An 18,455-nucleotide genomic window follows, 5' to 3' on the forward strand; every position below is an offset into this window, starting at 1 on the left:
TCATTTGTCTGTTTTGAAAGAAACATTTGCCTGGGTAGTTTATTATACGAATTGGCAGATGGCGATTTAACTGCTCTTGATCCAGCAAGCCTTGGTTCCGTCAGTTTGACTTTGGCTTAGAAAATCTCCACAAAGCACTTAGAAAACGGTGAGCAAAGTAGTAGTAGCTGTGCTGTTTGGGAGCACAAAAGGAGCAGCCGTGACGTGTTTGACAGGGATTTATGCAGTTTCGGGTGCTAGAGTCGGCCTCTAGACAAGGACGTGTCACTCCAGTATAACCTGTGGTGATCTCGGTGATGCAACGGGTAAGCTGCTTGGTTGAGGAGAGAAGGAAATTACGGCAAGAGATATCTCAAAGTTGAATTTACTGTGCAGTGTTTGATTCCTGTATTCTGTGTATGAGTGTTGCCATGATGTACTTCATAAAACAGCTGAAGAACTTCACTTGTATAAGAGGTTACAGTAGATGAAGGCCTGCATTTCTCACAAGTTCTGCAGAGACCCTTTTTCTAACTTGGTCTGTTTTGTCTGAGGCATTTGTGGTCTGAGTGTTGTGTCAGCACTGATGGCATAAGTAGAATCGTAATATTTGGATGTTTTTAAAAATTTACTGTAGACGCGCAATTTAGATTAGGGATAGGAATGTGTCAAATATAATTACCCTTGTAATGATATAAAAGTATGGATCTACAATAAAACATTTGCCTTAAGAACAAAAATATATCTGGTTATCACATTCCCTTGAACTAAAAATGTGATGGAAATTATTTATAACTTAATAGAACATGCTTAGATCCATACTTTTATATCATTACAAGGGTAATTATATTTTTGTTTATGGAGTTTTTTAGAAGGAAGTATGAGTTAAACAATGATTGAAAATTTAAGAGTTTTATTGCTTGCATTTTCACACTTGATTATTTTATCTTTCATATTTTAACTTTAGTTGTTTTACAAGAGACAAAACCGAGGCTTACACTGCATCTTCAAGTGTGTACGTGTAATAAATATTTGTGAGTCCTGTATTGAAACTCAATCTATACTGTCACAAGTTAATCTCATGACAATATAGTTTGTTAAAATTATCAGTACAAAGGCTTACAATTGCAGTTAAGTATAACATGCAATACAGAAATGTATTGAATGCTTTATACTTGCTCTTTGAAGGGGTACTAGATGTTTATGTTTTCTGGTGATTAACATTTTTGCTCTTTTTCTCTGCCTATCAGCTGCATGCTTCCATTTGTTTTGTTGGCAAACTTATCAGTGTGAATCTGAAAATGTAGTTAAGAGTCCAGAAGTGTATGAAGACATCTCTATTCTGTCACACATTGTAAAAAACTTCCATAGAGTAGAAAGATGCCATATCAATTTTCATTAGACTTGGAAAAGCTCTGGCAGCAGCAGAGACCACTGGTAACACTTGAAATCATGGTTATTCGTAGCAACTCCAGTGTCATTCTTCGCGGACCTCCCTGTCAATCTCTCTCTCTCTCTCTGTCAGAATAATTTAATAACTGAGGTTAAGATTTCCCAAGGAGCCTAAGGAAGCCAAGGGATCTGACTTCTAATGAATTTCAGTGGGATTTAGGGTGCAGATTTAACTTTCTTTGCAAACACAAATCCAAATAACTTGCTTGTGGTAAACTGATTGAAAGCTGTGATAGTTTTGCAGATTGTGTACATAAGTGTAATATTCCAGTTGAATCTTCCTAAAGTGAATAACCAAACCCATGTTCCCTATGAGAAGGGATGCAATTGGACAAAGGCGCTAGGAAAAAAAGGTCACTGATTTGCTTGAGTAAGCGAAATCCAAGTCATGAAATATATTTATGTTCTCATTGATACTTAATACCTGATTTCCTAAGCCTGGCTGAGCGGTTTCTCAGCGTTCAGGCATCAGTACCACCTCCTGTTTTTCGGGGTGCTCTTGCTGTTCGGTGCTCTCGCAGTCGGGCTGGCAGGGGGATGCCCCAGCCTGGCTCAGGACAGCCCGGAGGTGTCCCGGCCGCCGCAGCCGGTACCGAGGCCGCCCGCGCTGGGGCTGCCCCTGCGCCGGGCTCAGCCGAAATACGGGCCGGCTCTGGTCCCTCCCGTACCTGGGCAAGGAAATGTCTCAAGGCAGTGTGGGCACGACGGAAACGTGAAGGGGTTTCTTGTCTCTCGGCATCCTTCCCTGCAAAGGACGATGACTTTCTGCAAGATGTACCGTGTTAGAAACAAAAAGAGAATCTGTGGGATAATTTAATGATTTATTGGGCCAGAAAGGGCTGTTAGGTTCATTTGCTCGGGCATCTGTGTTGAATCAGATTTTATTAAAGCGTTATCCCTATGCAAAGCTCTATTTATATAAAACCATTTAGCTTAAAATGAACCACTCTCAATTACAGAGAGTCTGCCACATCCATAGGAATATAATATAGTTAATTATCCTGTTAAAAAAGTTACTGTAATGAAAGTGTGCCTAAAGTTGGCTGAAAGTCATTTGTACGTAGCGTCTAGCCACCACATTTTCCATGTCTGCCTCCTAAATGGGAAAGCATCTTTTACTATTGGAGAACAACAATATGCTTAATAATCAGCTAATCTAAGTAGTTGAGAAACAGAGTTGTCATGTCTAATTCTACTCACAGAAGGGAGAAACAATGAACAGTCTTTCTTTAAAAACAATTGCAGACTAAATAAAACGATATTGGCCAATTTTCCCCCAAACATGTCAGCTGAATAATTAGATTACCTAGTTAGTGAAAATAGCTTTTCAAATAGCTGATTTAAAATTTTTCAGGTTTTGTAAATCAACCATGTATGGTGTTTTGAAATATCTTGGAAGGATCCCTGTAATATAAATAATTTTATCTTGGAAATGCTAACACTGCAAGTTAGTAATACTTTTCTGTTTTATTAATATATTAACATATCTTCCTGTGACTGGGAGTGTGCTGCAAATGGAGCCCTAAATCACAGTGACAATTTATATATTAAAAAGATGAAAGTAATTATAATATTACCATTAAGGAGAAGCTTTTGTAAGAGTAATTACTTTTTTAATACTACACTTGGTGTTTAACCTGTGCCATTTAGTAGCACTGATAAAGATGTTCTGATGGTTTTGTTCTGGCAAATTATGATTCCATTAAATCTTGATTTTTTTTAATATATCAATTTAATATTTTTTTCATCTAGAAAAAATGTTTTATTTTTATAAGGTTGAAATATTTAACTTACATTGCATTATTTTGACCTTTATGTTGGAATACAGGTTAACATTTAAAAAAAAAATCAACCTATATTTCTTCAATTGACACAGACAAAACCAAACCGAGCCATGGGTTTTTTCTTCTTTAATTCAAGGTATTAAATACTAGGAGTCTTTTAGTTCAGTGAATCCAAGTCAGGGCTCAGAATCTCACACTGGCCCTGGTGTTTGGTGTTGCCACAGGGATATACAGAAGTTTCTTCTGCTTTGCTGATACTAATGCCATGTGGTCCATGGTCAGTCTTGTCATGGCTTGGCTTCTTTGCAAGACCCGTTATTTAGATAATACTGATCCAAGATCTAAAGCCTGGCTATCAAAGATCACACCATTTCCTTTTAGGTGGTTTTACCTCTCCTGCCCTAGTTCTATTAGAAGTTGTGATTAGAGCCATTTTGCTATTGCATCAAAACCAAAAGCTTTTTTGTTGTGGGCAGTGGTGGAGAAGACAGGGGAAACCTGCTGTTTTCATCATCCATCTATTGTTGATAAGGAGACTGTGCCTGAATGGTGAAGAAATTAGTTTTGGTGCTGCAGCAAAAAACTGTGCTGTCTCCAAGCAGATCATGGAGTTTAATGAATTCTCATGTCTAACTTACAGTCCCTCTATGGAGACACAAGAGAAGGAGAGACCCGTACCCAGAAGCCAAAGCTCAAGTGTTTTTCCACAAACAAACATTTCAGCTTAATTCCAATTTCATGAAAATGCCCAAACAATGTTTGTTTCTACGAGAATAAAGAGCAAATTTTGAAACTTTGGAGGTTCTCATAAAATGGTGGTGTTGTCCGATAGCCAAAATAAATAACCTCCACTATTCTATTTATATACAGTATATTACATATTTTTATTATATATATTTATAACTGTTACACATGGATGGAAATGTTTTTCAGACTCTTTGACCTGTAATAATATTTTCAATAGGGTTTCAAATACAGCTATACGTCTCTGCATTTCACTTTACCGATTGTTATTTAATTGAGGATATTGCAGTTTTCAGCCGCTTGAATGCAAAAAAATAATTTCTGTAGCAACACAATAAATTTTAATAAAACTAGCAGGGTCATCTGCAAATTACTGGAATAATGTGCTTTTGCTTACAGGCAGATTTTCAGTCAGATATGAGTAATGAACTGTAATTCCTGTTGTTTCGGTTGAAAGATGAAAATGTGAGTGCAATTTACAAAGAAAACAAGAAGAAATGCTATTTGGCTTGCCCTTCTTTGCAATCTATTAGTGAGAGGCAGTCAAGGGAAAAATGATCACCAACTTTTTCAATAATTAACCCATGCCTCCTAGGCAGAAACCAGTTTCTGAAAGGAAATTAATTCTGAAAGAACATGATTGAAATAATTTATCCCTTTACTTCTTTGTTCTGTTGTCTTGCTGGTGGGACAAAGGAAAGGTGTATATATATAGAAATTCTTTGAATATCAGCATCTAATCTTCCCTTTCAGTAGATATTTAGTCTATCTCCATTTCTTCCTCACAATTTCTTTCCTAGGCACAAAGGGTCTGGTTTTGGATAATGATGAAGTATGCAAAATATGTGTCAAACCTGCCTCTGAAGATCAGATATTGATGTGTGCCATTACCTGGTTAGTGCACAATAACCAGTAAAGCCCAGATCCATAGATATTATGTATTTAATGTACATAGATTTTGCTAAGGAATTGGTACTTAATTCCTGGTTCTTCCCGTGGTGCGTGGTGGCATACTCTAACATCTGGTTCTGTGCCTGATAAATCTCACCAGGCTCTTCCCTGCTTTTCCTCCCAGAGTGGGTGCATTCTCACAGCTCAAAGAAATGAGAGGACCTGAATGATATATTCCTGTCTGCTTACACTGTTAGACTGCCTGAACGTGATATAAAACTAGGGCAGATACAGATATTCTGAAACACTCCTCTGGGCTGATCCTGTAGCTATGGACCTGGACCTTCTCACTGAAATTTTAAATTCACAGGATTTAAAAATACTTCAGTCTCTTATTTGCTTATTCGTGATCTACCTGGTGAAGTCTGCTTGCAGGCCAAACTTCAGCTTTCACAGCTTAATATTTTTCAGTTATGATAACCTAAAGAAAAGGGGATGAGATGCAAATGAACAACCCAGTCTCACTCTGGTTTAGTTAGAAGTAAAACTAAAGAAAGGAAAATTAGTTTTAAGAAGTTGAGATCAACAGAGTCCGAAAGCATGTGCCTGGGCATAGTCCCTAATGAAAATTAAATGTGTATGTGTAGCCTCAACTGCCAAAGCATAAAAAAACCCAAACCAACAAAGCCAAGCAATTAAAAGGCAGAGATGAGGTATTCCCATTTGACATGACTTAACGGAAAGAATGACTATGAGTCAAGAGGCTGCTCCAGTATCTCTTAAAGGCAGCCAAGAGCTTCAATGTCCTCTTATTAGGAGCATCACTGAGTAACAGAAGTGCCAAATCCTTCCTGCCATATGAGAGTAGCCCCACTACTAATCCTAATAATGCGCGTGATAAATTCACTACTGTGGATTAAGTTTTCAGTGGTTGAATGAATGGGAAATAAGACAGTGAAATTATCTAACTAGTTATTTCTTGGATTTGTGATGTTAAAAGCTTTTGAAATGATTTGGAGTAGTAGTTTGCTTGGGATTTAGGTTTGTGGTTAGATACAGTAGATCATTTTCTGTATGGAAATGAACATTACTTTTATGGTGTTTCTCTGAAGGTAACTTCGGGATGCTGGCAGATCAAGAATTCAGAAGGGACTGAGGAGTCACTCAGTAGCTATTTACAGAAATGATCAATGTCTCTGCTTAGTTTCCTTAGTTAAAGGTATTCACAAAAGAAAACATCTTTAAGAAGCATGCTTTTCTGAAAAATAAGGGTTTGGGAACTCACAGCTAGTGACCTTGAGATATGTGAAGTTGTCTTATGTTCATAATGCAGCATACTAACAGAAGCTTGAAAAACCTGAAGGTGAGATGTGGAGCTTTCTTGAGAACTGATTTCCAGAAAATAACAGCCGAGAGCGAAGTTTTGCCTTTTGGTGCATCTTTAGACATTCTCACTGTGTTCAGCACAAGTAGAGTGTGCATCTGTCTGACAGCTAAATTTCAGTGACAGCACATTTCCAAATCAAAATTCCTTACATGTGGAAAAACACCTTGGAGGCTTAAGAAAGACAGTTTTGATTGCTCTTTTATTCTTGCATTTAAGTAATTGCTGACACTTCAGTTTTTTTAAAAAAAAACATCTGTTTAGGGGACCAGCATCTCTTAGTCCATGGAAAGAATGTCAGACCATCTTTGTTTTCAGTTTAGGTTCTGATCTTGCAAGTATAGACGAGCTTATGTTTGGTCACGCAAACCACTCACGTCAGTGGGGACTTTCCATATGCTTAAAGTCAGAGATAGCTGTATGTGCTTTTGGAATATCATCACCAGAGGGTTCTTGCCTTAGAACTGGTTTAAGAACTGATAAAGCTGATAAAGCCTGATTTGCTTAATTATCCAATCTAAGAATTTCCTCATGCATGGTGTCTAAATTCAGTTAACCACACTGATACAGAAACTGCACTTGGAAATTGCAGATGCTTTCACTAAGCTCTTACAGCAGATGCGTCTTTTTCATAGTTACTAACCACAAGTCATGCTTGGTAATGTTATCAGCAAATGTTTATTTATAGGCGAATATAAAGAGACAAAGCACAGGTTTTGAAGAAAAAAACTCCAAGTAATATTTGTTTCCAAACAAGACAATTGTCTCTAAAGAATGGTACAGTTTCCAGTAGCCCTTTGGGTTTCAACTTGCACAGTTCTCAGGTTTTAGGAATAAAGAAATAAAGACTCCATTTTAAGCACTGGAGTAGTTTTGATTCGGGCAATTTTTTCTTAAACCGAGTATCTCAAAGGCTGAAATAACATGCTACAAATGTGTCCTGGGTTGAGTGAGTGGTGGAGTTTTTTGGTGGCAGGGGAGGGGGCTATCGGGGCGGCCCCCTGTGAGAAGCTTCTTGAAGCTCCCCCAGCTCCACGTCAGCTCCACTTCTGTTTGGGAAATTGAGCCAATCGGCTGCGCCTCTGCGATAACGTATTTAAGAAGGGACGTGGTGACGGGCAGTGGGACTGGTGAGGAGGAGTTGCTGCATCTGCGTGAACCCCAAGGTCAGTGGAGGAACGGAGGAAGAAAGGAGGGGGGAGGTGTGCCGGAGCAGAGACCCCCCTGTATCCTGTGGGGAGATGGCAGGGCGGCCCCCCCCTGCCACCCATGAAGATCTACGGTGGAGCAGACATTGATTTATGGCCTGTTGCTCCTGCTCAGCTGATCAAGGTTCTGTGCCCGAAGAAGGCCGGGGTCTCATGGGAAAAGATAGCCCCGCTGCTGTAATTCAGCGCTGGGAGGATTGCAGCATGCGGGGGAGTCCCACGCCGGAGCAGCTCGGGAAGGGCTGCAGCCGTGGGGGGGAATCCAGTCGGAGAAAGTTAGTGACCCATGATGGAGGAGTGTGGGGAACACTGCGGCCCGTGGGAGGGACTCATGTCGGAGAAAGTTTGTGGAGGACTGTCTGCTGTGAGAGGGGGACCACGATGGAGCAGGGGGAACAAGTTTCGGACACTCCCCTTACGGAAGATGAAGGAAGTGGCAGCACTGACTGCACCCCCCATTCCCTGCCCCTGCGCCACTGGGGGAGGAGGTAGAGATATCGGGAGCAGAGCTGAGCCCGGGAAGAAGGGAGGGGTGGGGGGAAGGTGTTCTCAAGATGTGGCAATGCTTCTCACTGTCCTACTCCGTTACGTGTTGTTAGTGTCTGTAATAAATGTATGTTCTTTTTTTTCTTCCCCTAATGAGGCTGCCTCTTGCTTGTGATCATAAAGGGGAAATTTTCCCCCATCCCAGTCCTATCTCGAACCCCAAGCCTGGCTCTCTGTCCCTTCTCATTGCCGGAGGGGAAGGGAGAGAGAGGTGCTGCATTGCGGTTGGCTGCCAACCAGGCCTAAACCACAACAAAATGCAAGCCTTTCCTCTTTGATATTTTCAATGTTTCCAGGTTTTGCATTGGATGGACACATCTGTTGGTAGTGTAACCGAAAGACAAGTGCTGAGTCTGTGAAATTTTGATTTAAGATGAGATGCTTTGTAGGCACTGTGGCTCCACAGCATAGCAGGTGACTTGGAGCAGCATTGCAGTGACAGTGTACGAGAGGTACGCTTTTTGGGATAGGCAGCCTATTTACCTTGTTTTGTTTGGGCTTGTTTTCCTGTTTTTTTTTTTGGTGATGTTAGAATTGGATCCTGTGAAAATGACTGTAATATTTTAGAATATGACCAGAAATGGAGAATACAAAGCATAAAGCAGCTTAGCTGTTTAAGCCAGGGAGTGATACCTGTTTTGATACAAATGGTATCTTAGTAATAAATCTGTAAGAGAAAAGTGAAAATGTAATGCTTTTCATCTGGCATTGGCAAGTCACTGGACATACTTGTATTTAATTTAACCTTCAGCATTTTTTAATGGAGTGGTAAGCTGGCCTGTGTTTTAGTTTGCATCGTAGGCATGTAAAATTTTGCTTTGGTTATGCTCCTCTGTAAATTTGACTCTTAGACCTGTAGAATCTGGCTATGAGAATAGTGACAAATATATTCTATACAAAGATCAAGGGAGGCTACCGGAGTAGTTTTGTTGCTCTATTTATTGTTTTGATTTGAGAGACTATTAAAGTCATGGTAATGCTAATATATTTTGAAAGGAAATGATTTAAAGATTTGATCTGTATATTGTTATCTGAACTTCAGTAATGCTCAAAGCATTGTTTTTTCCTGAGCGAATCACCACATTAAAGAAAAAATCCCAATGCATGTATAGATAGGCTTGGCTCTGTGTTCATAAAGAAAAGAAGGAAGTGAACTGATTTCCTGACATAAAAGCTTTTGAGAAGTCTGCCTGGCTTCTGCTCACAACTCCTCTCAGTTGTGTGTCTTCAGGCTTAAAAGAGTGGTTAAACCTTATGTTGTTTTGGGTAGCTTCTGTGTGGGTGAATTTAGACAGGGTGAAGTAAATACGCCTTGATGAATCGGAGCAATGTGTTTTTAGAAGCTGCTTTATGCTTCGTGTCCCTTGCTACCCCATCATGGTGCTGGGACCTAAGGGGAACAGGGGAGAGCAGAGACACGTTCCTCATTGTAACCTCTGCCTTTCAGCTTTGTTCTGTGCAGAAATTAAAACCTGCTCTGTATCTGAGAGAAATAACCCACTACTTATTCTCCAGTGACAGCATAGCTCAGCTTGCCGAGGAAATGTGCTGGCAGTAAGGCTAGAGGGGATGCTATGGTACCATAGCTTGCAAATTCACATGGATGTTTTTCTTTTTTGTTGTTTTTATTCTCCCTTGTGCTGTTCTTTCAAGATGAGTGTTGTTCAGCAGGTAGGACACTTGAGTTATTGCTTTGATGAAATAAATTATACTTCTGGACTTCCTGCTCTACTCCATGACTGTGGCGGGATTCATTTTATCTTTTGTATCTGTTTCCCAAGCAGTACCTTCATGTTAATGACAGTTAAGTTTTTGGAGTAAAAATTTGAAATCTACAGATAAAAAAGGATTATGCTTCTACATAACTAAAAAGTATCCTGCAAAATCTACTAAAACGGCCATACTGTTCTGACGGGAAAAAAACATGCATATATATCTATATATATAGATAGATGTAAAACCTCCAGAATGCATACTGTAGCTTTTGCAGGATTTTGCAGATTCTAAACTTTCGTTGAAAATAGAATAAAGGTCAAATTCTGCTTGCCTTACACATGTATGAAGTGAACAGTTGTACTATGGTGATATGCTGCCAAGATTTGAACAATGGGGTCTTTCAGAAATGTTCCTCCTCATCCAGTGATAAATTCTGTGTGGTGACATGTGTGTGCACACAGAGGAGATGAGAGGGACTGAGCAATATATGTCTTTGTTTTTACTTTTTAAACCAAAGTGTATTTTTTAGAACCCAGAAGCCGGACAGCCTGTTGTAGCTCACTAATGTTGTGTACTTTCTGTTCAATTAGGCACAATATGAGGCTTGCAACTTTAATTGGTACTAGCATTACTAATACAACAAGGCACAGTTAGAGGGTTAACACTGTATGCATTTGAGGATGCCACAGGGGACATATGTTATATATTCCCCTATGCAAAGCGTATTGAAGTTGTCACTTGGTGTGACTAGAGGAAGAAAAGGACATTCGAAGTATTTTTATGACCTCTGTCTCAGTATATATCTTTAGTGTGGGTAGTTTACAAAAAATAAAATCTTTGGCAACAAAGTTATTTCATGCATGTGATGTGAGCACAGGGATTTTTGGACCCCTAGAGAATTCAGTCCATTTTACTGTAGTCATAGAGACTTTGCTGCAGTAGGGTATACGTAAAGCTTTCTTCTATTGAAGAATCTCCTGTGAATAGAAGCAATAGACAATATTATAATTTTGTCAAATGTTGTCAGAATGACAGCATTCATTGCAACATGTCCCAGTGGAGAATGACATTGCTTAATCTTATTTTGCTTTGGTAGGTAAATTCCATGTGTAATTCAGTTACTGTTGCTTTGACTCCCTTTCTCTCTCCCATCCAGCATCTCCGCTGTGGTGGATGTTTGTGGCTAAGCCTGACTAGCCATGCCCAGCTGCAGTTTTGAAACTAGTCAGCCTTGCTAGTGTGGTGTTATGCCTGAGATCACAGGCCATGCTGAGGGCATACTCAGGCAGGCAGAGAAGCTCCTCAGGTGCAGAACTTCAAAGGAATTAAAATAAGCATGGCTGGATAGCGTGGGGGGGTAAATGGCACTTAAGTGTGTCTGAACCAGGGTATTTTTACTTATGTACAGTCTATGTCAGAGGTAGAACTATGTTCTGAAAGACCAGGTTTGGGAGAGCTGGGAAAGGCTGTCCTTTGTCACTGAAGAGAAGGTGCACTGAGGCAGAGGTATGGTTGCTAGTGCAAACTCTTCCCCACAACACATGTCTTCAGAGAAAAGGGAAACTTTAAAGAATCTGCAAGGTCTTTGGTCTTTGACATTGTCTTGTTAAAATACCATGTAATTTTACTAGACTCACCTGTGCTTTGGTTTGAAGCCTGCCATGACAGGCTTCTGGGGAAAAACTTTTGCAAGGTCCAGTCTTAGCTGGTTGTGTTGAATGTCATGAGTAGTTCTCAGATGGCTCTAATTCAGTGAGGGGTGGGTGACCTGCAGATGCTCTTTCCTAGAGAGACCCACGTTTCCAGAAAAGTGTTCTCAGTGACTTGCCAGCATTGAACATGCATGGCTAATACAGTAACTCTGAGAGGTACAATTTTTAATTTCAGTGGAAACCAGTCAGAAGAGAATCAGATGAGTTTTGCAGCCCATATGTCTGTATTAACATCAGTTTCCTCATTTTATCTTTTGAAGATGATTTATTGTTTGGAGTAGAGCTATAACATGTAGAATGTACATCATCTCTATTTCATCCTGGGAAAGAAGATACTACTGTTATTTTATAGCATAGTTTTTTATGACTTAAGAAATTTGAAGGCAGCTTGCAAATCTAAGCACCAGTCAAGGTTATGACTAGGAGGTTAAAAGACAAATCCTGAATTTCTTTAAGTGCAATTTAAAAAATCATCTGGATACCATGTGGCCCGCCTCTACATCACAGTACTCTAGCATGTCCCCTGATAAAATGTTTGTTAATTCTGTTGTTGAAACTTCTCAACTGTTGAATCGGTGCAACTCCCTAGATCAGGACCCCAGATCATGGCCCTAAGAGGGAGGACCAAGAAGAGCTAGCTGAAATGCCAGGTAGGAGGCTGAAAGGAAGGTTCTCCTACGTTATCTACATGTTTCAGAACTTTTTTCATCCAGAAGCTGGAGACCTTCTGGTGACCTGAGTGGAAAAAATTATGGAGCAGTTCTCCATAGAATTTTTTATTTGTGAAGTGGGTTCAGTTTTGATGATGTCCCGATTGAATCTGTTTCTGGTTTAGTTTCCTTTTCATGTCATCCAGTGCTCTTGGTGGCCTGCTGGGAATCAGGAACCTCTTTATTCCTGGGCAGTGGGGTGCATAGCTGTAAGGGCTGTGACCAGAATTTCAGTGGTCCAGGACCCTGGAGCGGTCTGCCAGGGTGAGTCTTGGAGATGGCTCTCCGATCATTTCCAGAGCAATGTTTGGAGGTTTGGGCCAGATTTTTTTTTCAAGTACCTCATTTTGAAATACCAAAATCTTTTACTTGCCATGCTCTATCTTAGTTCTATTTAGAAGTCCAAATCAGTTTATTGCACTTGGTGTCCAGTTTCTGATAGTGGCCATTACTAGGTGCTGGGGAAGATACTGCAAAGTGTCTTAAAATGACCATCGTGGAACTTGTGTGCTCACAAGTTTCCTCTTGCCCTTGTCCAGGCACATGGGGGATTTCTGTTTTCTGAAAGATCCAGAAAGTTACACGTTGCCTGTAAGTTATATTAAAAAAAAATACTGAAGCCTGAACAGCATACAGTAACTTTAAAATACTTCTGAAATGGTTGACAACATTCCCTCCTCTAATGTATCACAGTGTACACTGTTATTTTTAGCTTTACTGTACAGTATTTCTACTGATGGAGAAAAACTGAACACTGAAATGAATGGATTAGGTCACTCTTTTACTCCCTTTGTGCTTCCTCTGTAAACTTTTGAGAGACCTGTGTTTGCTGTAGTTGCATGAATCAATTTTTCAAGCAAACAAAGTTTTGTTGAACAAAATTTATTATAGTGGATGGAGTTTGGTTTTTGTTTCCCTCCTCATGATGTGGGTTTTGCAAATAACAGTTACTGTGGGGTTTATCTAACCACTTACTGCTAAGGAGCAGTGTTACAATGTCTGGTGGAGCATTTTAGGCATACAGAGAATTGTTTACAATCAGTCCAGAAGGGAACATGGCTGGAATAAATTTAAATAGTGAACATGGTTCTGGAAACCATTATGCAAAAAGCATTTCAGCAAAATCTAATTATTTGAAATTACAGTTTTATAAAAACTGATAATGTGTTTAAGAAAGAGTAACTTAAAAGTGATAAATCTGTTTAATCAATTTGTAGTCTGTAAGCATTTTTTACTATAGGCAGTTTAATTTTTGTGGTAGCTTCTGTGATTTTTTTTTTTTTCCCTACAATATAGCTCTCAGTTAGCAGCCCCTTTTTACTCATGAGAATGTTCTCTTTCTTTTTTCTCTTATTTCAAAATATAAGACAAAAATATACAAGTTCTTTGGGTTTAATCAGGCAGATTTAGTGATTTATTTTTGTTTATTTTGTCTGTGAGATATAATTTACTATAACTGGTAACGCAGAAACTCAAGCTCTAACAACTCAGTTATGACTCCTCAGCTGCTGCGGTCTAGGACACAGCGTATATCACTGAGAATGGGACCAAAAAGGATGGAGTCTGCATACTGCCATGGAGAGTGACTGCTCCACAGAAACCATGTGGAGATAGAGATTTTGCAGTGAAGATGATGCTTTCAGAGAACTAGATAATCAGTTGTTTTTTCATGTGCTACATAGTGGGTCTGCAGCAAGCTGTGCTGCTGGAGTTTGGGTTTTGGTGGTACCAGAAATGTGAGTGGACAGCAGAGACCATCCCTTACCACCGCTCCTGCCTTTTGTGCTTACAGGTAGACAGTATGGGAAGCAGGTCAGAAGCATCTTAGAAGGGATGAGTACTGCAAGGAAGGAAAGTGATGGAGCAGGGGAGTAAGAGAAGAATCTTTGGAAAATGGCTATGGTCAAGGTCATATAAGGTTGTGATAACTGATCTTGGTTTAGTTCAAAAATTGATTTGATATTGCAGACGGAGAAGATGAAAGGATTGGAATTGGCAAGATTTAAGGGCAAGACATATGACAACCTTTAAATTATCAACCTATCAGACCCTGGAAATGAGACCAGGATTCCTAAATCTCAGAACTCGGTTCTCGTCAGTAAGGACTGAGTTCTGTCTGCTCCTGCCAGTGTCTCACAACCATACCTCTACGGGGGCGTGCAGAAAGGTTTCCTGGGTCCCAGGTCCCATTGTGTCTTGGCCCCACGCTGAGATGTAGTCTTTCCTTGCATCTGTCTCTCCCTAGCTCCTGACAGCACTGGCACACGAGCTAAAGGGGAGCTACGATGTTTTCTCATCTGTGCCCTGGTGTAGATGGCTGAAGGACCAGCACTGGAGACTGTACTCTAAAGAGTATCTTGTAGCAAACACAGCAGATAGGAGCCTTCAGTTGGTATCTCCTACTCTGTTATTCCAAGTGATAAGGATTTCTCTGTCATCCCGTGTTCAGACAGCGATGATGGCGTTAAATGTGTGTCTGTGTAGTCACACATGAGTTTTATTTTAATTTTAAACACTTTCAAAATAGCATTAAAATTTTAAATGTGAAAGATCAAATGTTCTGAACAAGGCAGGAGTATTGCAGGAAATACAGTATATGTGGTCTGTTGGTATCAGCATATAAAACAGCGGCAAGTCCATGGCTACACAGATGAAAACATACTTCTGTCAATCTCTAGAATAGGAATATTTTATTTCTCAACTTTGATGGTTCTTTTAAATCCAGTATTAGTCTGATGGTAACTGGAATGCTGCACTTTGTTCGTTGGTGTCTTACACAATTTTTATCCTTTGCTTTTCTGTTTGCTTACCATTAATTATACTTTTTTCTATGTATTAAATTTTACTTTGATTCAAATGAAGTGTTGCCAAATATAAAAAATATTGTCAAAGTCAAGTATGGCTTTCATCCAAAATAGCTAAGTAGTATATACTTGCATCCATGATTTGACTGAAAATTTACAGAAAGCAGTGGTTTTTTTATCAGTATGTTACTTATGTAGAGTTTTCTGCCTTTGAAAGCTGCAAAAAAGGGCTCTGAAGGTTTTGGGGTATGAAACTCCCTGCTTTAAGAGGCATCTTTTACTTTTGGATTTGATGTGTAAATAAGTAATGAAACATTATTTTATTGATGTACGACTCTGATCTTTTATTTCCTCAGCCATCATGTACGTAATGGGAGCACTTGGTCCTGCAGCTGGATACTTACTGGGAGGACTTCTTATTGGTTTCTATGTTGATCCTAGGACAACTGTTTATATTGACCAGAGTGATCCCCGATTCATTGGAAACTGGTAAGGGTCATCTATTTTTCAAAACGGCTCTCTGAATTGCCGGTAGGGAATTGAGACAAGTTGGGCAATCATATCCTTTGAGGGCTAATTTAAGCTTGTAGAAGGAGGCCTAGGCAGAGGAGGTTTCTGTCGATTACTACACACTGGCCTCTGACAGAGAGGGAATGCTTCCACAGAAGCGCGTGGGCACATTGCATGGAAAACCTCTTGGTTTTGGCTGCTTCAGGACCGCTGTGGGCACTGACTGGCCACTCAGCACAGAGGTGGCATGACAGAACAGCCGTGTTGCAGGAGGCCATCAAGGATCGCTGCTGCCCACGGCCAAGCCCTTCCTTTCTGGTGGAAGGTGGATTATTCCCTTTGGTTTTCCAAAGTGTGGAAGGCTGAGCCGTGCTGCCCAGAGGAGAAATGATGGGCTTCATTTACCCTGGTCTAGGAGAAGGGGATAGAATGGGGTAAGAACGTGGCCTTTCCAGTCTTGTTTCTCAGGGTGATGGCTTGTGTTTGGGCAGCAGATGATGTAAATCGTCACTTTACTTTCTAGTAAGTAGTAGGCTTCCAGCAGTGCTGAGATGTAACAGCCATAATTGTTAGCTGATGTCTTTGGGCAGCCTTTGATATGTGGTTTCCTTGGAAAACACCTTTTTGAGGAAGCAGATCTTGAGGAGGCTTTAACTGGCTTTTCTCAGATAATTCATAAATCTGCCTTGAAGTTGTCATTCAAACCTAGAAAAGGCTTAAGTTCGTCATCCCGGGAGATCTCTATTTTGTAGGTGTAGGGTGTAATGTCAGTTCTTGTGTACAGTTTTAGTGTTTGTCATTGTGCCATCACAGTCAGACTGTATCTGTTTTTATTTATCCTGCAGTGATCTCTCCTGACAGTTTGATGTGAAAAATTCTCTCTTTGGAGTGTTCTTTAAAGTTTTGAAGATTTAGTTGTGCTTTATTTATCTTACTTAGTCCAAGAGCACTGCTGTACAGGACTGTCTAGCTGAATTTTCAGTGAGAGATAGGGAAACCTGAGTGCTCAGTTAACCTGTGACCTTGAACTTAACGACTCTGTGCTCTCACATATATACTGACTTCTCCCACAGAAAAGATTTGTTCTGTGAATGTGCTGTAGCGTCAAAAAATTGCTTTGACTATCCTTGAATAAAAGATTTGAAATCAAAGCAAAATATTATACATTATTCATAAAACTCTTAGGTTTCATGTGTTTTTAAGGACATGTCAGAACTGGTAATCATCATCTGATCAGTAGTTTTTAACAGAAATGGTGAACAGGCCCATAAACATATTTGTTAATTGAAATCAGTGGGGCTGTGCGAACGTGGGATAAGCTTTTGACTTTATCTATAATGCAATCACTGATAAAACTGCCTTATCATGTGGGCATACCTGTGTGAGTTTTGACTTAAATAGCTCTGGTGAAGATAAAATAACTAAAGCAGCATGGACATATCTGTTTGCCACTTCTTGGGCTGTTTGCACCAGGCACTGTGCCACAGCAGACGGATGGCCACTACCTTTAAAGCCAGCTTGAATATACGTGAAATGTTGCCATAGCCAAATGTGTGAGAGAGATCCGGCAAAAAAATGGCTGTCCTTGCTCATGAATTGCAAGTTTAACTACCCTCCCTCAAAAGAGTGAGCGGCAAGGATTGATGTCTGCTGCCAGGGGAATGCTGTAAGCACTGGGCACCATGGCAAAAGTGGTGATAAGTCACCTCTTTCAACCATTTCTGCGGGGAGACTTTAAGAACATCTACTGTACAGACCTTGCAAGTAAGACAGGGAAAAGAGCCTACTTTGTGCATTCAGAAGATCTTATGTCAAATTGGTAAATAGATTTTATGTCTCTCCAAGGTTTAATGTCACCTGAACGAGTGTCTTGGTGATTTCCACTTTGCACAGGGATGCCAGCAGAGGTGATGCAAATATGATTGAAGCCAAGGTCAAGAAATCAGCTGTCATAGGATCTCATGAGGCGAGTCGTATTCTAGCCAAAAAAGAGAAGTAAAAGGCATTCAAAGTTTCCTTTTTCCATCATGTTGATTAAATCTGTAGAGGCTTTCCCTGAAGGGTGTTCTAGGTCCTTGTACTACTCTTTAATTTTTGGCTCTCGATCTTTTCTCTCTTTAATTTCTAGAGAGAAAAATACCCTGCTATCTGGTCTCTGGTAATTTGATTCCCAGTCTGTGTGACCTCTCAGAAAAGTTTGGTGGTGTTCATAGCATTTGTGGCTCATTCTCTTTTCTCTTTCTGAAGCTTTTTCTATCCATTAAAATGAAGACTCGTGGTCTGAGGATTGGTCCTTTGTCCCTTGCTGCTCACTGACTGCCCAGTTGCAGAGAGCTCTGGAAGTGTAGACTTTCATTCCAATGAAATCTATTTTCTGGGACCGTGACATTTTCTCCTTGCAGGGAAGTGCTGCATAGCCAAGTTTATTTTTATTTATATAATCTAACAATGTGAAATATAAGAGTAGCCTAGCACTTACTTCAGCTGACATGCTTTTTAAAAGTAGGGTGCAGTTGAGATAAGTTAATGGGCAATCATATATGAGTTTTCTCAGCCTTGTCTCCTTTGAAGTGAATTAGTGTCTTTGATTCCCATCTTTCCTTTATTATAGCTGTAAGGTTTCTAATTCAACTTTTCGCAGGGACCCTGTGAACAAATTCCATTATTAAAGGAGGTAGTGATTACAGACAAAATAGTGAGTACAACAACTATGATACATGGCAACAAAAATTGCACTAAAGCCTATTTTTTTACTTAAGCTGTTATTTTCTAAGAGGTATATTGCATAGATGCAGGATGGGTAACTTGGTTTGCCTCTTGTGAAACCTGATAAACAAAGTAAGTGGTTGTTTCTTGGGGTTATTTCTGATCTGATTCTTCCTTGAGTTTCACAGAACTTGGGTTTGTCTCCTGGGTTTTGCACACCTGAGCTTTCTGTAGGTGCTCTGGGCTAAATTACAGGCCCACTGTCTATGCGAGCCCATCAAATGATTAAAACTGCTTTTTATTCAAATG

The 18,455-nt window shown here is 40.0% G+C and overlaps 1 protein-coding gene across 1 annotated transcript in view; it reads left to right on the forward strand.

The window, feature by feature from the left end:
• Nucleotides 1-18,455, forward strand: part of SLCO5A1 (solute carrier organic anion transporter family member 5A1) — a 78,307-nt gene that overhangs the window by 18,148 nt on the left and 41,704 nt on the right. The window contains 1 exon segment of the mRNA XM_032995118.2: nt 15,287-15,419. Coding sequence (XP_032851009.2) covers nt 15,287-15,419 — 133 coding nt within the window.

This window comes from Tyto alba, unplaced genomic scaffold, assembly GCF_018691265.1.
Source record: "Tyto alba isolate M040663 unplaced genomic scaffold, T.alba_DEE_v4.0 Super-Scaffold_9, whole genome shotgun sequence".
NCBI lineage: Eukaryota > Metazoa > Chordata > Aves > Strigiformes > Tytonidae > Tyto > Tyto alba.